The following is a 27,276-nucleotide window of genomic DNA, read 5'->3' on the forward strand; positions in this document are numbered from 1 at the left end:
TTGTGATTTTGAAAATAACTATTTGACTGCATATTATTTAAAATCATTCATTAAAATTATTGAATTAAAATAATACAATTTATCAAAATTTATAAAAATATAAACGTTTATGTAAATTTGTCAATTTAAAATACAGACAACCTTAAAATCTAATTGAAAATTTAATACATTTTAAAAGAAAAGCTAAAATACTAAAGTCATAAATAAAGCTAAAATAAAATTAATTTAAAAACAAAAAAACAACTAAAACACTAAATAGAATCATAAAAATGTGAAATAAAAATGTTAAAATAAATAAATCTAAAAATAAAATTAAACTAAAACACTAAATAAAAATTTGAGGAATCATTAAAATGTAAGATAAAATAATTCAATAATAAAAACAATCAAACTAAAACTTTCCAATTTTTTTTTTTACATTTTAATAAATATGCTCAATTTGTTTATACAAATAATAATAATAATAATAATATTCTTATTTTAGGGAAGATGAAATATATATATATAACTATTTGACTGCATATTATTTTTTACATTTTAATAAATAAAATTATTATTAATATTGCATATATAAATATACATATAATGGTTTTATATATAATAATCTAATCCAAATGACACAGGTAGTAATAATGCAATTATAATACTGTATTATATATATATATATATATATATATATATATATATATATGTGTGTGTGTGTGTTGTCAGAGTGTCCTGAGGGTCGTTTTGGTCCTGACTGTGCTCTTCAGTGTTTGTGTGAGAATAACAGCACGTGTGACCGAGTGACAGGAAGCTGCCGCTGTGAGCCGGGATATTACGGTCATCTCTGTCAGCACGGTGAGATTCACATACATTTTTATACAGTACAGAGTAAGTGTCTGCTACGTGATGACAGTCTGTGTGTGTGTGTGTTTTACAGCGTGTCCCGCTGGTCTGTACGGCTCTGGCTGTCACCAGCACTGTGACTGTGTGAACGGGGCTTCATGTCATCCCAGAACCGGACAGTGTCTCTGTCCCGCTGGATTTCATGGCTCTCGCTGTGAGAGAGGTCAGACATCCACACACTTTTAAGTAACACTTTTAATATACTCTTTTTTTTAAAAATACTTTAATTAATTAATATATATATATATTAATTAATTAAAAGTATTTAATATATATATATATATAACTAAAACTCAAATATAAAAAAATCTTTATTGTATAAAATAATTACAATAAAATTAAATATTAAAAAAATGTTAATGAATCTAATTGATATCATATTAAGTTACTGAATTTACTGAAATCCTATTTAAACAATGAAACATGTTAACCACATGCTAATCAGGTTAAAACATGTTAATAACATGCTAGTGACATGTTAATGCTAGAAACATGTTCTAAAACCTAGTAAAACTTTTTCAAACTTTCTGGTCAGGCTTTGTCAAGCCAACTTCAAAGTTTGTCTTGATGAACTTTATCTAGTTATAATTATTATTTCAGTAAATAAATATTTAATTTATAAATAAATTAAATTAAAACCTTAGAAATATTTTTGTTGCTTCAAATAAAGAAAAACAAATAATAATAAGGCAAAACGAATAAAGCGTACTAATGGATTTTTTTTTTTTTTTTTTAAATAAATCTTCCTCAGAATGTGATCAGGGCTCATTCGGTCTGAACTGCTCTCAGTCATGTGACTGTGTGGAGGACACACCATGTGACTCAGTGAGTGGCAGGTGTCTCTGCACGTCAGGAAAGACGGGCGTCCGCTGTGACAGCGGTGAGTTCAGTAACACGAACACATGTTTGATTATATATGAATATGTGATGATTATATATGATATGTTATTTGCGATGTGTGCTGTGTTGAGACAGACTGCAGTGTGATGCGTTACGGGCCAGACTGTGCACTCACCTGTGAATGTGAGAACGGAGCTCAGTGCGACAGCAGGAACGGACGCTGCTTCTGTCTGAACGGATGGATCGGCCTCACATGCTCACAACGTAAAGCTGCCTCATATTATACAGTAGAATCAGGGTTTGGAATAAACTAATCAATTAGCCTTACAAAATTACAATTTTACAACTCAGAACTTTCAGTTTAACGATGATCAGTTAGTGTAAGCAGATAATTCTCTGACTTCTCGTAATTTATTGTCATCAAATTTTTTAGAATTTTTGTTGTTTTTTGTATGTACTTTTTTTTTTTTTTTTTTTTTTTTTTTTAGTCCATATAGTTTTTTTTATAATTTGTTTACTTTTTTTATTTTAGCAATTTTATGTTTTTCATTTTTATTCATTTTTAAAGTCTAAATAATTTTTATTTTTAAATTTTGTTTACTTTTTAATTTTAGTAACTGCTTTTTATTGACCTTTGTTTTTTATTCCGTATAGTTTTTCTTTCTTTTTTTTTTTAAGTCTAAATAGTTTTTATTTTTATATTTTACTTACTTTTTCAATAATTTTTTTTCATTTTCATTATTTATTTATTTATTTTTTTAGGTCTATATTATTTTTTAAATATTTTGTTTGCTTTTACAATAATTTTGTTTTGCTTTTCATTTATATTAAAGTCTATATAGTTTTTTTTTTTTATATTTTGTTTACGTTTTTTAATAATTTTGTTTTTCATTTGTATTAGTTTGTTAAAGTGTATGCTATTTTTAAAATATTTTACATTTTCATTTTATTAATTTTGTGTTTTTTTTAAGTACGTTTTTAATTTTTTTTAATAACTAGCATGTTTCTAGCATGATTATTCATTTTTTAAGTCAATGTTGTTTCCATTTTTAGATTTTGTTTACTTTTTTAGTAACTTTTTTATTTTCATTAGTTTTTTTAGTCTATATATATTTTTTTAAAAGTTTTTGTTTACTTTTTCAATAATTTTTTCATTTTTTTTTTCAAGTCTATATAGTCTATTTTTTGTTTACATTTTAGTTTGTAATTTATTAGTTTATTTAAGCATATTTATTATTATTTATTTCTATTTTAGTTTAAATTTAAATGAAAATGAGAAATTTTCTGTGATAACTAGATAAAATAAGTTTGGGTTCATTAATATTTTATTTCAGTTATTGTGTATTTTAAATGTATTTTTTTATGGCTTTAGATTCAGTTACAACAGAGTTCCTAGTGTAGAGTAGAGACCTGAGCTAATGTGAACTAACAATGAACAGTATTTAAAACATAAATAAATGCATTGCTTGTTGTTAATGCATTAAATATAGCTAACAAATGGAACGTTATTGTAAAGTGTTACCATTTTAAACTTGGCTCAATGTGATTTAATGGTTGTAATTGTATGTTTGTAGGTGGATCTCCAGAGCTTGACTCCAGACGTCTAAAAGAGAATCAATCACAGCTCAACACCTCGTAGCGCTAACAAACTCACACAATACAGACATTAAGCTCAATCAAAGCACAACCGTGTTTAAGAGCTGTTTGCAGGTTCATCCAGACCGATCACGTTCGACACACAGATGCACTTTATTCACCCCGAACTGCTCCTCAGAGCTCATACTTGATCGTACTTTCATACTCATACTTTCAGGGGATTTTCATATTGTCTGTGTTTCAGTACTGTTGTGAGATTCACATTTGACTCCACTAAACAAGAAAAGTGCCTTTTCATTTCATCACGCCCTTGTTGATGCTGCTGGATTAAGACATTTTATAAAATAAAAGTCCCAGATTGTTTACAAATTTTACACAATCTATGGATGAACACAAACTGTATTTTTTACCTCTTTGACTATAACATTTGATAAAGAATCATCGGTGTGGATGTTGAGATTTGAGACTGTACATGAAGTGACGTTTCACGATGTTAGAAATGGTGCTATACTGGCCTTTATTAAAGAAGGGGCTGTTTATGTTAATATTAGAAAACATTAGGAACTGATGCTTTTGAATTAATGTTTTGTATAAAGTTTGAATTATTTATGTTTTGTAAAATATACAATTGTAAATGTTTTGCATTGTGTGAACCTGTTAGTTTTTACTTGTGCCTCCCTGAAATATAATTTTTTAAGCATAAATATTTCAAACAGTTGTGCACTATATTTTTAATTTCAGCAATGATGTCTACATTTTTTTTTTAATCCAGGAGCCAGATTTGTGAAACATTCATTAAAGTCATCTTAACTTTCATTTTCATTTTTTCCCCCCATCTCATTTTCTTAAGAAACCTGGTAAATTTTGTATTTTTTTTTAAGAATTAGAATGATTTTAAGTTTAAAGTTTGATTGTTTTGAAAGCAATACAGTCTGTCAGATATAGATAGCATGTTGTTAGCATGTTTCTAACATGATTAGCATGTAGTTACTAGCATGATTTTATCTCAATTAGCATGTTTCTAGCACGATTTGCACATTAAAAGCATGTTACTAGCATGATTCTAGTATGATTAACACATTACTAGCATGTTGCTAGCATGAGTAGCAAGTTAGTAACATGTTGTTAACAATTAGGATGTTACGAGCATGTTTCTGTCATGATTGACATGTCACTAGCATGTTGTTAGTTGCTAGTTCCTAGCACATTACTAGCATGATTCTAACATGATTATCAAGTTTGTAGCATGGTTAACATGTTACTAGCATGCTACTAGCATGAGTCTAACATAATTAACGTCACTAGCATGTTAACATGATTTGCAAGTTCCTAGCACATTACTAGCATGTTTCTAGCATGATTAACATGTTACTAACATGTTGTTAGCATATTTCTAGCATGATTAGCACGTTACTAGCATGTTGCTAGCATGAGTAGCAAGTTACTAGCATGTTGTTAACATGATTAGCAAGTTATTAGCATGTTGTTAACAATTAAGATGTTACTAACATGTTTCTATCATGATTGGCATGTTACTAGCATGTTGTTAGCATGAGTTGCTAGTTCCTAGCACATTATTAGCATTATTCTAACATGATTATCAAGTTTATAGCATGGTTAACATGTTGTTAGCATGATTAGCATGTTACTAGCATGCTACTAGCATGATTCTAACATAATTAACATCACTAGCATGTTGTTAACATGATTTGCAAGTTCCTAGCATGTTTCTAGCATGATGAACTTGTTACTAACATGTTGTTAGCATATTTCTAGCGTGGTTAGCATGTTACTAACATGTTAGCATGATTAGCAAGTTACTAGCATGTTGTTAACATAATTCTAGCATGATTCTAACATCATTACCATGTTTCTAGAATGGTTATTATGTTACTAGCATGCTGCTAGCATGATTCTAACATGATTAACATGTCACTAGCATGTTGTTAGTTGCTAGTTCCTAACACATTACTAGCATGATTCTAACATGATTATCAAGTTTCTAGCATGGTTACCATGTTGTTAGCATGATTAACAAGTTACTTACATGTTGTTAACATAATTTTAGCATGATTAGCATGTTACTAGCATGCTACTAGCATGATTCTAACATAATTAACGTCACTAGCATGTTAACATGATTTGCAAGTTCCTAGCACATTACTAGCATGTTTCTAGCATGATTAACATGTTACTAACATGTTGTTAGCATATTTTTAGCATGATTAGCACGTTACTAGCATGTTGCTAGCATGAGTTGCTAGTTCCTAGCACATTACTAGCATGATTCTAACATGATTATCAAGTTTCTAGCATGGTTAACATGTTGTTAGCATGATTAGCAAGTTACTTACATGTTAACATAATTTTAGCATGATTAGCATGTTACTAGCATGATTCTAACATAATTAACGTCACTAGCATGTTTCTAGCATGATTAGCATGTTACTATCATGTTGTTAGCATGATTAACAAGTTACTAGCATGTTGTTAACAATTCTAGCATGATTAGCATGTTACTAACATGTTAGCATGATTAGCAAGTTACTAGCATGTTAACAATTCTAGCATGATTAGCATGTTACTAACATGTTAGCATGATTAGCAAGTTACTAGCATGTTAACAATTCTAGCATGATTAGCATGTTACTAACATGTTAGCATGATTAGCAAGTTACTAGCATGTTGTTAACATAATTCTAGCATGATTCTAACATTATTACCATGTTTCTAGAATGGTTAATATGTTACTAGCATGCTGCTAGCATGATTCTAACATGATTAACATGTCACTAGCATGTTGTTAACATGATTTGCAAGTTCCTAGCACATTACTAGCATGTTTCTAGAATGATTAACAAGTTAGTATGAATGAATTTACAAGAATTAGAAATACAGTACATAGAAGGGAAGTCTGATTGAGTCTCAAGGGATTCTGGGGAGTTTAAATCGTCTTGGCTCATTTGAACTTCCCGTCAATGTGAGTCTATGGGATTTTTCCCAGTTTTAATCATCATTTTTAGGAAAAGCGTAAGTCTGATCAGTTAGAAAAGCTATAGCACACTCAGTCTGATCAATATTTACAATATTATGTTTTTTTCTGTATTTTTTGATCCTACCGCAGCTTTAACAGAAGCCTCCATAATGTATTTCTTAAGAAACTCTGCAAAAAGCCAAGACACAAACAGGTGTTTTTCATTGTCATCATTTTATAGTTGTCATTTCATAGATACTGGCGCTGTACATGTCTAAATTCAGATTCAAGCACAATGCAGTCAGCAAATGCCTTTCGATGAAAATAAACGAACCAAAGGCTGGAGTGATCAGGACTATGAATACTCTTATGTATATATATATGTACAAAGGTCAAACTATATACAGATATATCTGACTCGACATACAGTATTTCTCCACGAAGCGTGGAAATGTAGCTTGCCATTGTATACATTTCACAGAATTCTCCAAAATGCATAATCAGTGCAAATAATTGCTCTTTGTAATCTGTCGTCATCATCATCTTCATCACCACCACCGTCATAGTTATCTTCAGGTCAGTACCACCGAAGGGCAACAAAGAATGGTAAAAAAATAAAATCAGATTTTTGTTTTTATCTTTGCAAAATATTAAACATGAAAAATAATCTCCTCGGGAACTAAAGCATGGTATTTGAAAATAATACTTCGACACGCATCCGTCACCTCTGACCTGTCAAATATGGACTGATAATTAATAGCAATGACTCTTCCCTGTTTTTCCAACCAACGTAAAAGGTAATAAAAATCCTGCCAGTTCTGTAAACTACTCTGAGGCTTGGAAAATAATCAGTGATATTCACACCATTTCAAAAGACCAGAGTCAACATGAGAGCAGAAACAGGCTGACGTGATACAACACTGATCAAATAAAAATATTAATAGATATGAGACAAACTCAGACATGATGAGTCCAGTTAAACACACGGACGAACGCTGGGATTCTGGCAGCTCCTCTATGGAAAACACAGTGATGAATGTCAACACCCAGCTAAACTAATAACTGCCTCTATTCACAAATATACTGCTCACATTAGTGTGCACACAGTCATTTCATTTCCATTATAATTCCATGTACGGATATTTAGGTGACAACACAATGAAATATAAAGGAATGTTTCAGGTTCAGTATGACTCAAAGCTCTATGGACATATAAAACAAAAACAAAACAAACAAAAAAAGAAACAAACAAACAAAAAAAAGTTGTTGACAGTAATGAAGCTTACAAGGCAAGAAAATATTGAAATATATTTAATCAAGTGTAATCATAACACTTAAGCATTATACTGGTGTGATAAAAATGTTCATAAACACATGACATTTATAAGCATTTTTTTTCCAATTGTTTTTAATCATTTTATTTATTTGTTCTATTTATCTGTAAGCATTTGGTTACCACTTGATTTTTCTTAAAAAAAAAAAAAAAGAATTAATTAATTAATGGTAATCAAATGCTTCCAAAAAATAATAATAAAAATAAAATAAAATAAAATAATAATAATAATAATAATAATAAAAAATAATAAAAAAAAATTCATTAATTGATGTTTTATAAGCCTTTGGTTACCACTTGATTTTTCCTTTAAAAAAAAAAAAATAAATAAATAAATAAATAAAAATTCTTTTTTTTTTTTTAAGGAAAAATCAAGTGGCAACCATTTTTTTTTTATTTGCAAGCATTTGGTTACCACTTGAGTTTTTCTTAAAAAAAAAATTATATATATATATATATAATGAATTTTATTTAATTAATGAATTTTATTTATTTATAAGCATTTGGCTACCACACAATGCTTCTCTCGTTTTTAATCATCAGTTGTTTTCTTTATTTTTGCATTTGACTACCACTTAATTTTCTTTTTTTTAATCAACAATTAGTTTTTTTTTTTTTTTTTTTTTTTAATTATATTATTTTGTCTTTATTTATTGGAAAGCATTTGGCTACCACTTCATTTTTCTTCATTTTTCTCTTTTTTTTTTTACCAATTATTTTATTTTATAAATTTTTTCTTTAATTATTTGTAAGCATTTTGCTACCACTTCATTTTTTACCCTTTTTTTTTTTTGTTTTGTTTTTTTTCAAAACAAAGTATTTTGTTTCATTTTAATTTGTATTTATTTATTTGTAAGGACTTGGCTACCACTTCATTTTTCTTTTTAAAATCATCATTTTATTATATTATTTTGTCTATTTATCTGTAAGCATTTGGGTACTGCTTCATTTTTCTTGTCTTTTTTTTTTTTTTTTTTTTTTTTTAAATCATCAGTTTAATTTAATTTAATTTATTTATCTTACTGGATGATTTTCACAAAGACATTTTGAGAAAATATTTTGATCACAAAATTTATTCTATTTTGCACGAAATAAGTGAAGCCTTTTTTCAAGATGATTATTTGTGACATTACCTCAATGAACATTAAGTACATTCATCACAAATTGTCATTACTGCATGCAAAAAAAAAAAAAAAAAAAAAAAGGTTGTAAACTTTGCAAATTTCACATAATACTTATTTTCCATTTAAAGTACATTACTGTTAACAACATACTTGGATTATCTGAAATGATTATGAGTTGACATGAACCTAAAACATTCCTTTAAAAGGGCAAAAATAAAAGACATTAACACTATAAATGTAAATGAATCATCTCCAATTAAGCAACAGCCTAACGAATAAAGTGCAAATCTTTCAGAGACTGTCAGGAATAACTGCACCGTCATCACACAGTAAATGTACGTGGCTCTTCAGACAGACACACAAACGTACAGATGAGATGAACGCACACCAAACGTCAGCATTCAACTATTTTAAAGCTGATTTGACCAATTTATCTCCCATGAGCACAAAACTCCCGAGTTTAGTTTTTAAAATCCGATTCTGATCTTTAGAGTGTTTTTAATCACAACCACGAAGAACAGCAAGCTCATCTTTTCAGATTTGTACAAAAATGATCACGACATTATCGGATACGAACTGTGCATTAAAAGCGCAGTGAGCGCGTGGAACCCGCCGCATGCTTTCCAAGGTTTTCCAGGTTTTATCAACCTCATGCAATTCCCTTGTGTTTGATCAGGGACGCTTTGATGAACTAATCGATCGAGGTTTGGCGAGCGACCGCCGTTTAAAAAAGATCTAAAGACTGCTTATCATTCATACTGGGTACTACATGTATACTTGCACTAAGTACGCCTATATGTACTTCTATTCCTAGAGCGCAGAGTGAATATACAAAGTGAGGAAAGATGTGCAGATACATGCTGCTAAATGAGCCATCGCCTCTCCGTGGGAAAGAGGACACGGGAGTCACCGTACTGACGGGATGTGGGATAAATCTTTGGCTTCAGCCACACGTATCATCACCGGTACATATACAACAAATGCCCAGTGTCCAGAAATGAGAGGAAGGAACAGTGACGTCTGCTTCCTAACGATGTTTGACAATGTATTTCACACACACAGACTCATGCATACGTGGACATTCTAGCGCAGTCCCTGAGCTGCTGACACAAACAGGTCTTTGCTCCTATCGGGCAGGTGAGATGATGCGTTGAAACAGTCCGCTTTCCTATTGGCTAGGAGCTTCTGCTGTGCTGTGAAGGCCACAGGTGCCGGCCCCAGCTACACCGCAGACAACATCATCAAATCACTGATGGTTTTTGCTACTCATAGACGTCCAATCGCAGGGAGATCAAGCAGAACTGCGTTTGACCTCTCTTTAGGATTGAACCTGCACTTTTGTGTTAGCAGCCCATTATTTATAAGCATTAGGCTACCACCACACATGATCTGACACCATGGTTTTACTCAATGAATTTGCCTTATGTGGTGAATGTCATGAAAAAAAATTCAGGTAATATTTCACCCCAAAATCAATTACATTAAGATATTTTAAATAGTATTTTTCAAGGTTTTTTTTTTTATCACCACCATGACACTGAAATGTGTGTGTCTGTGTGTAAAATATGCTTATATATTTGCATTATAGCAGTCTACAGTCTTTAACATAACATTAAAATAGGGAAAATGTGCTTAGTTATAAAGAAAACGGTCACAATGCAAAAAAAAAAAGTCCAAAAATAATAAGTAATATAATCTTGTGCTGTACATCTTGTATTAAATTGTATATTTTTAGGACTATCCTTTTTTGCATTATTTGTAATGCAATTATTTCCACAGATGAATATATACATTTTTTTTTATTTCTGACTTTCTTTTTTAATTTCTTTTAATAAAAAAAAAAGCTAATGTAATGCATCATGGCTTTTTTTCGCAAAGACAATTTTTAGGGCAAATAACCTTAATTATCATGAAAATGGTAATAATAAATAAAAAATAAATAAAATTAAATAAAACCATAATTTTGCACTGTACATTTTACATTGTATATTTTCAGGACCATCAATTTATTATTATTATTACTTATTTGTATTTTTTTGCATTATTGTGGGACAATTATTTACATGACTGAATTATTATTTCTGACTCTTTAAGAGAGATTATAATAATAATAATAAATGGTTACTGTAATGCATCATGCCTGTACATTTTTTCAGTAGTTGTACTTAAATATTAGCATGATGTACACTTAATTTGATATACAGTATATTACTGTAATAAGATTTCTTTCACATGGTATTAAAGATGATTTGTAGGGAAAATGTGCTTAATTCTAATAAAAATGGTCACAATGCAAAAAAAAAAAAAAAAAAGGTTAGAAAATAATAATAATAATAATAATAATAATAATAATAATAATAATAATAATATAATTTTGATATATATTCCAATAATAAGACTTACTTTCATATTACATTAAGACAATTTGCAGGAATAAATAATATTAATTATAATAAAAATGACTTCGTCACAAAAATAAATTGTAATTATTCTAAAATAATAAGTACTATAATTTTGTACTGTATATCTAACATTGTATATTTTGAGACCATCACTGCTTTTTTTTTTTAACTACATAAAATTACAAACAATTTGTGGGGAAAATGTGCTTAATTATAATGAAAATGGTCAAAATGGAAAAAAAAATAAACAAACAAAAAAAAAAGGTCCTAAAATAATACGTAATATAATTCTGTACAGTAAATGTTTTATTAAATTATATATTGTTTTAAGATCATCTTTTTTTTTTGCATTGTGACAATTATTTCCATGAATTAAACATTTCTGATTTTCTTGTTCGTTTCTTCTAATTTAAAAATAAATAAATAATAAGGTTACTGTAATGCATCATGCCTGAACAATTTTTCAGTAGTTGTACTCAAATACTAGCATGATGTACACTTAAAATTACACTTTACAATTTGAGAGACATAATGTATAACAAAAAAAAAAAAGTATAAATAAATTTTTTAATTAAAATGATCCTTAAATAGCAAGCAATTTAATATTGTATATCTAATATTGTATACAGATGCTGATTTTGGGGTGAAATACGACCAGAACACATTCTTGATGTTTCCTAACATTCACTCTTTAGACTTAAAAATTGAGCAGTAATTGTATTAAATACTTTTGAAGCATGCTTATCCCATTAGTACGTCAGATATTCGATCTACACTTAAACTCTAATAAATCAGCATGAGTAATTGTAATATCAGTACACTAAACGTGTGTGCCGGGAGCAGGTTACTGTGGATGGAAGACCTCTGAGGCTCATCTTCAGCAATCACACAGACAGCTGCCCTCCAAAACCACAACATCTGATGGAGCGATCTGACATCAGAACGTCTCTGGCGGCCCTGTTAGCGAAAGCAATGACATGTGAGAAGCCAGGGCCGAATTTTGAGGCTCAACAGCGAGACGACGCAATGCCCAGTGCAGAAGAAGAAAAAGCGATTGATTTTTGCCCCGTTCCACACTAGAGAGGAGCCGCTTGCAAATCAGTTTTCACCAAGCCGCTCTCTCTGATGTTCTCTTAAAGTGCTTATTGGTTTGCCTGCGAAGGGGGGCGTGTGCATACGTAACGCAGACGACACAGTGAAGAGTTCTGGGTCGGGACACCTCGACGACGTGAACGATGTGCGCAAACCCAAATGGATCACATGAGCGGCTATGGATCACCTATTTCAGCTTGAGCTCCATTTTTGTTATTTATGCATTCAATATAAAAAAAAAAAAGCAAAGAGAAAAAATGAATATTTCCAGCAACCAAGCAAGCATGTTATTTTTAAAATGTTTTAAGTATATTATTTTTCATTTTGTTCTTAATTACCCTAATGATCTGGTTTTAAAGTACTCCGTCAGCACGTATCTTCAAAGCATCGCTCTCTATCCTGCATGTCAACCCCTCGGTTAAGTGAATTTTTTTTTTTTTTTTTTTTTTGTACGTTTTGTGTTTTTCAACGTGTTTCTTGCCCTTTGTGTTCTAAAAGTCTTGCTCTCCAGGGTTTGTGGGTGCTTGCCCGTCTCATGCGGCCGGTACTCATTCAGTAAAAGCTGAAGCGAACGGAGGATCAGGCAAAGGTGGGTGCGGAGCATCCGGTCCCGTCCGGTTCCACACTAGGAGCGGTAGTCCTTTTTACTGTAGGGTTTGTTGCCCAGGATACTGTCCACCTCGTGCACGATGGAGGAGGATAACTTTGGAAGAACCTGTGAATAGAAATATATACATTTATTTATAAAGAGTGAGGTCTAACATCAAGAAAGTGCATTCTCATCACGGCCACTAGGGGGAGTAGATGTTCTCTATATATGTCCACAGACTGAAACAAAGTCATTTTTACCAAAGCCAGCTTAGTGAAGCTACTGCATTAAAAATGCAACAAAAAACAGTCATTATTTTGACTTTTAGTGATTTCTATTCAAGGTTTGCAGATACTGTGGCCAACGAATTGGCAAGAATTTTCAATAACAAATTGTGCTCATGGTTAAGTTCCATGTCCTGGGTTGTAAATGTGCAAACAGTAAAATAAATAAATGGATAAATAAATAGACTAAATAAGAAAATATTTTTCTAGTAATTTCTATTCAGTGTTCAGACTTTTTGACCAATGAATTTGCAAGAATTTTCAATTTCAAATCTTACTTGTGGTTGCGTTAAATATCCTGGGTTAAAAAAAATCATAATAAAATAAAATAAAATATTTTTTAAATCTTGCTTGTGGTTATGTTCAATATGCTGGGTTATAAAAATAATAAAAAGAATAAGAAATAAAAATAAAATAAAATAAAATAAAATAAATAAACATTTATACATATATTTTATATATTAAATATATTTTATACCTATATAAATATAATACCTTTTTTTAATGTTCATAATAGTTTGCATTAAAAATGTCTAGAAAAATCAACGTTTACAATTTTGTGGTTTCTATTCACAGTTCCCAGACATTTAGACAAGCTAAATTGCAATGCTTTTCAATTTCTCTCTCTTTTTTGTATGTTGAAATGTTTTACATAGTGGTTATTTAATAAAGGCTATCTTAGTGGTCATGTTCCAAGTCCTGGGTTGTAAATGTGAAATAAAATATAAAATAAAATAAATATTTGCAAACCCTTCCTATTCATGAATTTTAACAGTTTGCATTAAAATATCTACAACAACGGTCAAATGTAAACATTTTTGTGATTTTTGTTCAGGGTACCTAGACATTTTGACCAATAAATTTGCAAAACTTCAATATAAAATTGTGCTCTCTCTTTTTGATGTTAAAATCTTGCAAACTGGTTATTTAAAAAGTGTATCTTAAAAAAATAGCTATGTTCCAAAGTATGATCAAAATAAATAAATAAATAAATTAATTAATATTTGCACACCTTTCTTAAATTTAAGTTTCTTTTTAAATAATTTGGAATAATTTTTTTTAGCTCATTAACTATTTTAGATTAATATTCTCTAGTACTTTCAAATCTCCTAAATTTTTATAATATTTATATTTCATATATATTAGAATAATTATATTTTTTAGGTTATCCATTTCCATATATGAATGTGGGAACACTGATTACTTTAGCACACAAATCACATCGAACAATTGACAATAATTGGTTAAGCTCCGCCCACCCGCTCAGACGAGCATTATGCACTAGAACATCCCATAGGAATAGAGATTTCTGTGAACAGCATGATTTGCTGTAAAATGGGCTCATAAAGCGATTAAAATCGAACGGATTACTCTTATGAGACTGGAAAGCACGCCATTATATTGTTAAACTGCAGTAACATGATTAAAATGGCAGAGAGTTCGAATCACAATGGATGCAACTGCTTCTCTTCAGATAACCATTAACTAAACCATCTGTGCAAGAAATATCAAAATATAGGTACCCTTTACTCACTAATAAATGCTTCTGCAATGTTTTATGTTGTGTTTGGGATATTTCGTTATTATCCAAAAGCTGCAACACTAGGATTGGTCAATAATGATTGTAAGGCGGAGCTTAGCATTTGATTGACGCTCATCTGCCTTCTCACCTGTATTGCTCCTATATTCTCCATGAGCTGGTCCGTGCTGGAGGCTCCGAGGAGCACAGAGCTCACACCTTCGTTTCTCAGGCACCACGCTGGAGATGAGCAGCACATATGTTGAACATACAGCATAAAACATATCATACACAACATATGACACACCCTCAAAGCAAAGCCCACTCGTTGCCAAAAGATAAAAGTTATATTTAAAACAAAACATGTATATGTACATACAAATTAAGCCATTTCCAAAATTAAAGCAGCTATTTCTCCCACTCCCACACACACTGAAGCATCTCACAAAACACACAGCAGTTGCCAGACCACTCTGTTACCATGGCTCCCAGCACCGGGACACACTGAGCGCGCTCAAAACCAGAGCTGCGCGAGATTTTTTTCTTTTTTTTCTTTTCGCAGGAAGACGAGCGATATCTGCAGGAGCGCAGAGGAGGTGAAGAGGAGCCATGCTGACCGCTGCCGTTCCCTAAACACGGTCCATGCAACACCGCCGCCACACACAGACAGGAAGGAAACTCTGTGGGGATTTCAATCCCTCCTGGGAGTTTGTTTGCGTGTGTGTGTGAGTGAGTGTGTGTGTGCCATCTGTGGCACTGTGTGTTGGCACTGCAGTGTGTTTACTGTACTGCTCTGTGTGTGTGTGTAATACGGTGGCCATTTGGAAGCGTGTTCGTATTTTTTCAAAGCTACACTGTGTCAAACGCTGCAAATGATATGAAACATTGAGCTCTGATGTTCTGGCTAAATCTACAGTGGATTTTAATGGATTTCAGGACTTTAGCCCTAACAGATTGCTTTGTCTGAACACACACACACACACACACACACACACACAATGGTAGTGCATATGGAATACAATCATGTTGGGGAGTAACTAAATAAACAGTGACTTTACTATTTTTTCTAGTTTTTTTTTTTTTTTTTTTTTTACCTACTAATCTAGTATATTTTTAGTGGTATAACCTGACAAAACATTACATTAAAATTTAAATTAAAATGAAAACTTATGAAAACTTATAAAAAATTATGAACGAAATGGAAAAATTTTATTAAAAACTATAAAAGTATCTCAATTTCAATAGCGTAATCTAAATTTTAATTACATTTTTTATATATATGAAATGTTAAAATGATAAAACATATAAAATGTATGATCATTATTACATATATTACTGCCCATACAAATCTCTGCTGAAAAATATAAATAATATATTATCTAAATAAATAATATAATAATATATGAATAACCATTTTGATAAAATAACTAATAAAAAATAAAATACAAATATTTAAAAATAATAATAATAATAAAAAAACAATATCTAAACTATCTATCTGTCATGGTTCATTTGTTATAAATAACTATTTTGATAAAATAATAACTAATGCAAAATATGAATAAAATAATAAAAAATTATTATTTGTTATGAATAACTGTTTTGATAAAATGACAAAAAAAGAAATAAAAAATAAACTATATAATACTACTACTACTACTACTACTACTACTACTACTACTAATAATAAAATAATATGTTTTGATTATTTGTTATGAATAACTATTTTCATAAAATGCCTAATACAAATAAAATATATTAATAAAACATAATAAATAAAAATATCATATAAATAACATAAAAATAATATCTATCCATCTATCTAGTGGTATAGTTCTTATTTGTTATAAATAACTACTTTGATACGATAATAACTAATAAAAAATAAAATATGAATAAAATAATAATAATAAAATATTTTGATAAAATGCCTAATAAAAATAAAATAAACAAATAACAAATACTAATAAAATATAATAAATAAAAATATATTAATATAAAAACAATATCTGTCTATCTATCTATCTATCTATCTATCTATGTATGTTTGCATGGGCACCGAGAAATTTGAAATTTTATGCTATCGTCTTATTTGAGATGCTCGTGTTTTTGTGCTAAACATTTTTCCCCCATACTAATATTTTTTTTCTACAGCAGTAAAAGTAGTTAATTATTTAATTATTTCTCAATGTAGTTGGCTACTTCTGTTAGTAACTTATTGTAACAACTTTATCGAAAGACAAGCTTCACTGTAGTTTAGCTACTTTAGATTGCTAATTATAATTCACAGTGTAAAAGCAGCCTCCCCAACACTGTCAATAACACACTCTGATGTCACCCCTTAAAATCATCTGCCCATTTACATCCGTGTGCAGTTCATTAACCCTCAGAGGCGATCTGACCCACAGCACTATTTTTAAATACACTGTCGGTGGTGTAAACGAGCAGCGATGGCTGTGAATCGATTGGCCGTGCTCATGCGGGGGAAGAGGGATCCGCGCAGTCTGGGAGGGGCTGGCAACCCAGTAATGAGGTGTGAAATGTAATGTACGACTGCATTACAGGACAGGTGAGGGAAGCGGACGTGATTCTATCGGCCGCCGCTTTGGGGATTGAGGTCCTGTCAAGATTTTTATTCCCTGGCGTCCCGTGGTCGATGAATCACAGAGGGTGTGCCGTCACCTACACAGTGCCAATTTATGGGTTTTGCGAGGTTGGGAAGATGAGGGACTTCCTGAAACTTTATGTGTCTGAGTTATGAAGGGTATCGACCAGGGTGGGTGGTATGACGACGGTATAGATTGCATGACGATAATGTGTTTGCTGTACCATTTATACTGCGGTGGATATATTTGTGCAGCTACGATTGAGCAGGACTGCTTCAAGTTGACAGTGATGAAGAAACATGAAGTAATGCAAAAATATGTGACCAAAACAAGCGAAAATGAAGAAGAATGAGCTTTTAAAGGATGATTCTACTTCATAATGTGAAGCAGTAATTTGCACTAATGCAAGATTTTTTTCTTTTTACAATGTTATAAATATTTGTTTTAATAAAATATCTAATAAACAAATAAAAACAATATTTAAAAAAAAATTAAATAAAAAAAGAAAAATTAAAACAATATTATTTGTTATAAAGGATTTTGATAATTACCAACAGAAATGAATCTAATCTAATAATTCATTTTTTGTATTATTTGTTGTAAATAATTATTTTGATAAAATAAAAAAATGAAACAAACAAATAAAATTATAACAAGAAAGAATGACTTTTTTCCCCCACATTATTTGTTATATTTATTTTGATATAATAATTACTAATAAAAATAGAAAATAGATAATTACTAATTATTATTTTTGCAATTATTAAAAAATAAGTATTATTTGTTCTAAATTAATTGATAAAATTACTAATTAAAATGAAGAAAAATAATTAATGAAAAAGATAAAAAATAAGATTATTCATTATAAAGATTTATTTTGATAAAATAATTACTAATAAATAATTCCAAATTCCAAAACAAATAAATAAATTAAATTCAATAATTAATAAAATACAAGTAATTTTTTGCAATTATTACAAAACAATAATTATTTTTATAAATTATTTTTGATAAAATAATTACTAATAAAAATAAAATAATGGTTAGTTTTTTAAAATTATTTGTGATAAAGGATCTTGATAATTACTATCAAAAATAAAATAAAAAATAATAACTCCCCCCAAAAATAAGAATGTTTAATAACAGTTTTTTTGGGATGATTTGTTGTAAATAATTATTTTTATATAAAAAAATACTAATAAAAATTATAAACAAAAAGAATAACTTTTATACATTATTCATTATAAATATCTATTTTAAATAAATGATTATTATTATTTTTTTTTTGTTTTAAAGGATTATTATAATTACTAACAAAAAACAAAATGAATAATCTAAAAAAGTAAGAATTACTTTTTTTGTAAATTATTTTTGATAAAATAAAAAAATGAAACAAATAATACAAATCATAAAAAATAAGAACTTTTCCACATTATTTGTTATAAATATTTATTTTGATAAAATAATTACTAATAAAACAAAAAATATATATTTTTAAATAACTAATAAAATAATTACTTTTTGAAATTACTGAAAAATTATGATTTGTCACTTTTTGGATTATTTGTTATAAAGGATTTTAACACTAACAAAAACAAAATAAAAAATGAATAATAAAAAAAATAAGAATTACTTTGTTGGATTATTTGTTGTAAATTATTATTTTGATAAAAAATTAAGAATAATATTAATTATAATAATGATAAGAAGAACAAATTTTTCGCATTATTCATTATAAATATTTATTTTCATAATATAATTACTAATAAAAAAAGACTTAAGTGTTTACTTAAGTATTTAAATCGCTGAACTAACAGGAATGTCCCATAATATTTTTAACCACAGTTAAAAGATACATAAATTATGTTTTTCTTTAATTTTCATTTTAAATAAATTATATATTGTGTTACACACCGTTACAGTGATATAAAAGTGCTGTGATAAGATTTTGGTGCACCGCCCTCCCCTAGTCCCCTAGCACGCACACACACACACGCACACACGCACACACTTTGAGTGGCTGAATCTGATGGTTTTGCCTTTAACTGGACTATTACAATGTGCAGCAGACCGTGATCACGAGCTTTCAGCTCTCAAGATTAGATTACCGTACTTTGAGAGGATATACTTAAATCAAAGCGTAGCAGTCCTTATAAAAGCGCAGCACATATTTCTTTGAAACGTTACACTCCATTCTCTCTGTGAAGCATTACACAAGACTTCCCATCTCAGATACCACACTGAACATCATAAAACACTATACGAAATCGATCTTAAACTACTATACTCTACGTATCACTACACTTAAGGAAAAATATGATGCTCGTCCATTAACAGCCACAAACTAATCGCATTTGTTTGGTGAAGCCATCCGCAGACGGACAGACGCTTCCGCTCCGGTGGTCTGAGGAAGGGGAGGATGAGAGGGGGAGAGGATGAGCGAGGCGCAGGACGGACGGACAGACAGACAGAAAGAGAGAGAGCGGCAGTGTGTCTTTGGGTTAGGCGTACCGATGGCTAGCTGTGGCAGCGTGCAGCCCAGCCGCTCAGCGATTGCCTGCAGCTCTTTCAGCTTCGCCTGCTGGCGTCGGCCCTCCTCGCTCAAGATCTTGTCCTTCAACCACTGGTAGCCCTGTTAACAACACAGCACACCTGCTCAAAAACAGGGGCCCACGCCTACAGTGGTGCACACACACACACACACACACACACACACACACACACACGACAATCACACACACACGCTCTCTTGGACGCGTAACACCCAGCAGCACCTGTGTGGGCGAGGGCCTGTTTTTAAACACGTGACTCTGTCCGCCCAAAAGCTCACGTGAGCAGAGATGAACTCGCTCGGAGAACTTTCGGGGGTAAAGAGACCTTGACACACACTTACAAACATGATCAGATTGAAATGACTTCTGAGAAATATGTTTTTGATATCAAAATGTAGCATAAATGATTTCAAGGTATATATTTACAGTTTTTGACTTTGATTCAGTTGATTAGCTAAAAATTACACATCTAATATCACTTTAAAGTCAACATGAAACATTTGCAACTCATTGAATTTGGTATTGTGGCATACTTCCAAGTGAAATGAGTGGATTTGATATGCATATTAAACATATGAATGAATATTCATAATTAACAGCATCTACATGTATCCCAATGGTATCAATCCTTATCAAAATTTGATATTGCTATATCTTTGTTGAACTAGCGTTAACAAGAATTAAATTATGTTGTTAAATGGCAATATTTTGGAAAGGTTGCATTATCTATAGTAGGCTAAAATAGATTTATTTTAACAATAATTTTTTTTTTATTAATTATAAAAAAAATGTAAATAATGCTGTAATAAAATACAAATATTACAGCAAAAATTAAAACTTAAAAAATGTTTGAGAAAAAAAAATCTGAAATGTTAAATTAAAAACTTAGAAATTGAACAGAAATAAGCAAGTTTAGGTTGATTACTTAAATTACTAGTAAAACTGAAATAATAATGAAAAAAATAAAAAAAAATTCAATAAAATAAAAATAAAAGAAATACATATGTAAAAACAAACAATAAAAGCACGTAATCAAAAATCCCTAAAATTAAAATTAAAACTGAAAATTTAATAAAACATAAATAAACAAATATTCAGTGTTACCAGTTTTTAAATTTAAATAAAGCTGTAATAAACTATAAATATTACAGCAAAAAAAAAAAGTAAAACATAAGAAAACGTTTGAGAAAAAAATAGAAATGTTAAATTAGAAACTTAGAAATTTAACTGAAATAAATAAGTTTAGGTATATATATATATATATATATATATATATATATACAAAAACTAACAAAAGCGACAAAAGCACATTATCAAAAACTTTAAAATTAAAACTGAAAATATAATTAAATATAAATACAAAAATGAAGTGTTATTTTTAAATTGAAATAAAGCTGTAATAAATTATAAATTTTAGAACAAAAACTAAAAGCAAAAATGCTAAACCTAATAAATATATTTAGGTTGAATTACTTAAATTATTAAAAGTAAAATTGAAATAACAAAGTTAAATAAAAAGAGATAAATATTAGAGCAAACCTTAAAACAAAAGAAAAATGTTTGAGAAAAAATAGAAATGTTAAATTGCAAACTTAAAAATTGAAATAATAATAAATTAAAATAAACAGGAATAAAACTAATAAAAATTACAAACTCACAATCTAAAGTTAATTAAAATTAAGTATAAGAACAACAACAACAACAATACTACTAATAAAAAACAAGTTAAAATATAATAAATGAATAAATAAAATAAAATTAATTAAAATTAAAACCGAAAATATAATAAAACCTAAACAAATAAATGCCCATTTAAAATATTTATAAAAACTATAATACTATACAAATACTACTAAAATAACACTGAAACAGACCGAATAGCTATTTGACTACAGGTTAACCAACCGATCAACCAATAGTTTGCTTGGCTTCATTTTGACTTCATGTTGACTTTAAAGTTAAAACTATCATTTGGACTGACAAGCAAAAGCACGTTTGTGTGTGTGCTAGACCAGGATAAATAATCCAGCTTCAGGTCCATCATTAGTAAATATTAATCAACAGTGGAAAAGGACCAGTGTGGTCTAGTGATCTAAACACTCATGGGTCTCCGAATCCAGCGGACCCATCACTGTTCAGACCACCAGCACGGTTCTGTTATAGTCAAGTGTCAATCCACATGTACGTTACACAGAGGTAACAAGAAATCAGGAACGATTAACAGTGTGACACAAGACTACAGGAGGAAGATGATGGGTCACAAAAACACCAATGAGCCAAAAAACATGCCACTACGCCAACATACAACTCGGGATACGGGTGCTTTTAGTGTGCACTTGTGTGTGTGGTTTAGTGTGCTTGAAAGAGATGGAAACACTGATAAAACAAGTGCCAATCCTCCTCAGAGTTACCATAGAAACTCAATCACATAAAGAAATATATGTTGAAGATCAGGCGTGTGGATTCATGCCATCAACAACAAACACATCTACAGGAAAACACCAACTATAGAACCTGGAAGACATGGAACACATTCACATTAGAACACCAAACACAGAGGAGTCACATATGAGGCCACTAATGTTTCCAAAGGACTAGGAAGAGGAGGAGACAGAGAGACTCATGGGATATGGAGTACCTTCAGTGAGGCGCGAGAGTATGGCGGCACCCCGCTGTCGTATTTCCCTGAGATTATCCCACAGGCCAGCGGGGACCATGTCATCGCACCCACACCTGAGAACACAGGTCAAAAACGGTTGAAAAGACACGTCTGTTTGTTGTTTCCGCAGGCTTGGCCGACAGCAGTGTCACTCACCGATCTTATGGAAGAGCTCAGGAAGCTGCACCTCTACTTTCTCCCTCTGGAACATGTGGTATTCCGACTGCTCGCAGATCGGTGGGATCTGGTTGAACTGTCGGGCCACAGAATACGCTTCCTATAAAACACGTGCAAAATCAAAATGATAAGGTTAGTGTTATGGATGAATGCAGTGCCACTCGATCCAAAAGTGAACTTAAAAAAGGTCAAATCATGGAAAACTGGATTTCACATGCTCTTTTGTAATGAAATGTGTGACAAAACGCAACACTCCCTCCTCATTCCACCCAGATCATTTACTGAAACTGAAACGTAAAACATAAACTGGACGTTTTTAGTCTAAAATTAATATAACAACAACATCATAATAAAAACACACACACACACAAACATTTAACAGTATATCAATGATACTAAAATAACACTGCTTTAACACAAACAACTCTTATGAGCCAGGTCTTCGAATCTGTTGTATGAACAAATGACTCTTATGAACAAGGTCTCTGAATCAGTTTATGAACAAATGACTCTTATGAACAAGGTCTTTAAATCTGATTCACAAAAAAATGACTTATGAACAAGGTGTTTGAATCTGTTTTATGAACAAATGACTCTTATGAGCCATGTCTTTGAATCCGTTTTACAAACAAAAGACTCCTATAAAAAAGGTCTTTGAATCCGTTTTACGAACTAATGATTCTTATGAGCCAGGTCTCTGAATCTCTTTTACGAACGAGGTCTCTGAATCTGTTTTATGAACTAATGGTTCTTATGAGCCAGCAAGTCTTTGAATCTGTTGTACGAACAAATGACTCTTACAATCAAGGTCTCTGAATCTAATTCACAAACAAATGACTTTTATGAACAAGGTATTTGAATCTGTTTTATGAACAAATGACTCCTATGAGCCGTGTCTTTGAATCCGTTTTACGAACAAAAGACTCTTATAAACAAGGTCTTTGAATCTGTTTTACAAACTAATGATTCTTCTGAGACAGGTCTTTGAATCTCTTTTACGAACGAGGTCTTTGAATCTGTTTTATGAACAAATGATTTGTAAACATGCTCTTTGAATTTGACTCACAAACAAATGACTTGTATGAGCCAGGTCTTTGAATCTGTTTTATGAACAAATGATTTGTAAATGAGGTTTCTAAATCTGATTCACAAGAAAATGACTCTTACGAACAAATAACTTGTATGAGCCAGGTCTTTGAATCTAAAGTCACTTTAATTTTCAAGTTTTAGTCTGTAAATACCTGGACTTGACAAATAGACTAAACTGAAAAAATTATTCAGATAATGATGTCAAATTACGTACGGACAATTGCTATTAATTATTAACAAACACATTAGTAACAAACACATTCGCTTTTCAAAAGTCTAATTTAAATCTGTATCTGCATCTGTAATAATTGATTCCAACAATTAAACTATTCAAAACTTTTATTTTTCTGCCTCCACAATATGAAAAAACATTCACTGCAGTCTTGCGATCAGGTCATCTGGTTTAATAAACAAAACTTTTCTTTGCTCATAATCTCTATTAACAGCCACTTCTGAGGGAATGATTCTATAGTACAGAAATGTAACAGATTAGACACCTTTTTATTTGTCAAAACATAAGAACGCTTTTCCAATTATCCATCAATGCTTGGAAAATTCCGTAAATGGCGTAACATTTTTGTTTAACGCAACCCCTGCAAAGGACCAACTACATGGCTTTGGGACAGAAAACCGAATTGTGCAGAACATGTTACGCCTCAGTAAGCATAACTAGACAAATGAGTTGTGACTGACGAGGCGTCACTGAACACAAACAACAGATCGTCTTTTAACATTCTGTCACTGTGAAAACGGTTCGTCTGACTCAGTGCGCTGCCGTTTTAGGTCTCCGATCCGCCCAGTATTTAAGGTTAGACTGTCTCACTGACAGCACCTATTTAAACAAGCATCTTTAGATTCATCAAGACTTCTTGAAAGGCTCTTCAAGAAACAAAAGCAGCCAGTGCTGATGCTGATTACAGGGGTGCGAACATCTAAAAGTTTAAGAGACTGTGACTCACCATGATTTCCATCGGACTCCAGCGTGACGTTCCCCAGTACATCGCCATTCCCTGATTGATCACATGGGTCATCGCCCGCACCGTCTCTGCCAATCAGAGCGCAGATTTTCAGAGATTTATCACACCATACATCATGTCACGATGCCATTAGAACGTGTCAGTATAGGTGAATGTGTGAAATATTAAAAAGCAAAAGAAAACAAGCTCGATTAATGCAAGGGAGGGGAGTTTAAATGATAAATCGCTTCTAGATCGAGCTGGAGAAATTGAATCAATATATGTAAGACAAAATAAACAACTCCTGCTTCTGGTCAATATGCATCTCGGCTCGAGGAAAACAATGCTTCAAATGAGGGCTGGGAAAGATCCATTCTCAATAACCAGCACCAGCCATGTCAAAACATCAGTCTTATGAGCTAGAGAGACATTTACTATAAAAAAGCGAGAGAGAAAGTGCCGAGCTCTTTAATGACAAGAACAGCAGACCCCCGAGCTGTTTGTGTTTCAACCACTGAACTGTGTGAACTTTCCAAAGGGCAGCTAGGCTAATAAAAGTAGATCAAATAACATCTGCCTTGTTTTTTAAAGAGCGGCCACCCTTTCACCCGAAACACTGGTTGAGATTTAATTCAGGTTGGCGACTTACAAAAGGCCAGCTGGGTAAATTGAAAAGATGTTCTTGCTTACACACGATTTGAGGAATCAACTACATGTGGAGCACAAACTGCCTGGGATTAAAATTCAATACTTTAAGAGCAAACAAAGTGAGATTGAGATGTACCTTCCATGGGTGTGTTGGGGTCTGGTCTGTTTGCAAACACCACGTCCACATATTCTAACTGCAGTCTCTCCAATGATGCCTTTAAACCTACAAAAGAGTAACACAAATCAATTTAGAGCACAATTAAACCAGTGTGCTCTATAATGCGTATGTTTTTAGGTCTACACACCTTCTATAATGTGTTTTCTTGACAGTCCTCTTTCAGTCTCTGCTCTAGAAAATGCAGGATATGTACTGTTATGCAATTATCATTGATGCCAACTTCAGCTAAATATACAGCAAAGACATTACTTGGTTTAATATTAGAACTGAGGCTATAATATTTAACTCAATTCAAAATATTACACCATCTCAAAGAACTGAAAAGCAATAGCTTTATTACCCATTTATTATGAACTCATAAGTGAAACTTGTAACTCTTGACCAATAAAGCTTCAAGAGTATTATGTGCATCATACCATGATTCATTTTATAATAAATATTAAATATACATACTTTCCACCCCAAAATATTTTGGTTGTAATGACTAAACTGGAGCGTCTGCAAAAAAAGGAAGAAAATTTAATTAGGTCACACTTTCTGAAAGGCTTTTAAAAAGTAATTAAGAAGTTGCAAATAATTACAACAGAATAATAGCTTGCGGTAACCATTTTAATTTCAAAGGAAATGCATGAACACATACACATAGGCTATTATTTAGCTGTCTAAATGAGGACATAGACATTGGTTCATGTAAAGCTTCATGATTGTATGTGTTATATTCATGCATTTTTTTTTTACATACATAAACACATACATAAACATGTACACACACGTGCATATATGTGACCCTGGACCACAAAACCAGTCTTAAGTAGCACGGGTATATTTGTAGCAATAGCCAAAAACACAATGTATGGGTCAAAATGATCCATTTTTCTTTTATGCCAAAAATCATTAGGATATTAAGTAAAGCTCAGGTTCCATGAAGCTATTTTGTAAATTTCCTACCGTAAATATATCAAAACTTAATTTTTATAAGTAATATGCATTGCTAAGAACTTCATTTGGACAACTTTAAAGGCGATTTTCTCAATATATATATATGTCAGATGGATTTAGAGACTTTTGCATCTGAACACTTCATTTATATACTGTATATACATAATATAAATTAATGAATAATTTATTGCTATCGTGTTAATAATATGTAACCATAAAAAAGTAACTGTAGTCTGATTACAAGTATTTTAAAATGTAATCTAATTACAAGTACTTCATTTTTGGAATCTGATTACATAATTCAGATCGCATTTATATACTGTACATAGTGTATTTTCTTTTTAAATTGTCTTTTCTAAATTACTTGTATGGGAAACCCTGCTGCAATGCAATGTTTAATGCATTTCACGTTGATAAAGAATGGAACATTTTTCACAATAATCTTATTCAAGTCTATGCTATAAATGAGTTGGGTCAAAAGTACTACAGTTTGTAAGTAATCTACTCAGCACTGTATTTATTACATATTGTATATTAAAAAATACGTATGTACACAACATATTAAGAATATCCTTCCTCAAAGGGATGTTCTGTCAGATTTAGCTCACTTCCTCTCACAAACTATAAGTAAGCTCACACGCAGTCACAGAGGACAGAAATAAGCTACGTCTCTGCAGAGGTGAGGGGTGTTTGTGTGCCCTGATATTGATGCACACTGACTAGCAGGATGACTAAGCAGCACGATATCACTCACACACACATAAATGTGAAGATCCTTTCCTGCAGAGAGCTCGGTTACTCTTCATCTCATTATGCAGAAACAGTGAGAGC

The 27,276-nt window shown here is 31.2% G+C and overlaps 2 protein-coding genes across 8 annotated transcripts in view; one reads left to right on the top strand and one right to left on the bottom strand.

Moving 5' to 3' along the window:
* Positions 1-3,462, top strand: part of megf6b (multiple EGF-like-domains 6b) — an 86,681-nt gene extending 83,219 nt beyond the window's left edge. For both annotated transcript variants that reach the window (XM_051123159.1, XM_051123160.1), the window contains 5 exons: positions 712-840; positions 923-1,051; positions 1,640-1,768; positions 1,864-1,992; positions 3,303-3,462. In XM_051123159.1, the coding sequence (XP_050979116.1) occupies positions 712-840; positions 923-1,051; positions 1,640-1,768; positions 1,864-1,992; positions 3,303-3,367 (581 nt within the window). In that variant the 3' untranslated portion in view covers positions 3,368-3,462. The remainder of the gene's footprint in view (positions 1-711; positions 841-922; positions 1,052-1,639; positions 1,769-1,863; positions 1,993-3,302) is intronic.
* Positions 3,463-8,579: 5,117 nt separating this feature from the next.
* The window catches only part of kcnab2a (potassium voltage-gated channel subfamily A regulatory beta subunit 2a), a 99,270-nt gene continuing 80,573 nt past the window's right edge, over positions 8,580-27,276 (bottom strand). For all 6 annotated transcript variants that reach the window (XM_051123164.1, XM_051123166.1, XM_051123163.1 and 3 more), the window contains 9 exons: positions 25,960-26,004; positions 25,634-25,677; positions 25,465-25,551; positions 24,684-24,769; positions 22,615-22,735; positions 22,438-22,532; positions 19,759-19,879; positions 14,793-14,881; positions 8,580-12,964 (listed from right to left, as the gene is read on the bottom strand). In XM_051123164.1, coding sequence (XP_050979121.1) covers positions 12,875-12,964; positions 14,793-14,881; positions 19,759-19,879; positions 22,438-22,532; positions 22,615-22,735; positions 24,684-24,769; positions 25,465-25,551; positions 25,634-25,677; positions 25,960-26,004 — 778 coding nt within the window. In that variant the 3' untranslated portion in view covers positions 8,580-12,874. The remainder of the gene's footprint in view (positions 12,965-14,792; positions 14,882-19,758; positions 19,880-22,437; positions 22,533-22,614; positions 22,736-24,683; positions 24,770-25,464; positions 25,552-25,633; positions 25,678-25,959; positions 26,005-27,276) is intronic.

Source organism: Labeo rohita, chromosome 11 (genome assembly GCF_022985175.1).
Source record: "Labeo rohita strain BAU-BD-2019 chromosome 11, IGBB_LRoh.1.0, whole genome shotgun sequence".
Classification (NCBI taxonomy): Eukaryota; Metazoa; Chordata; class Actinopteri; order Cypriniformes; family Cyprinidae; genus Labeo; species Labeo rohita.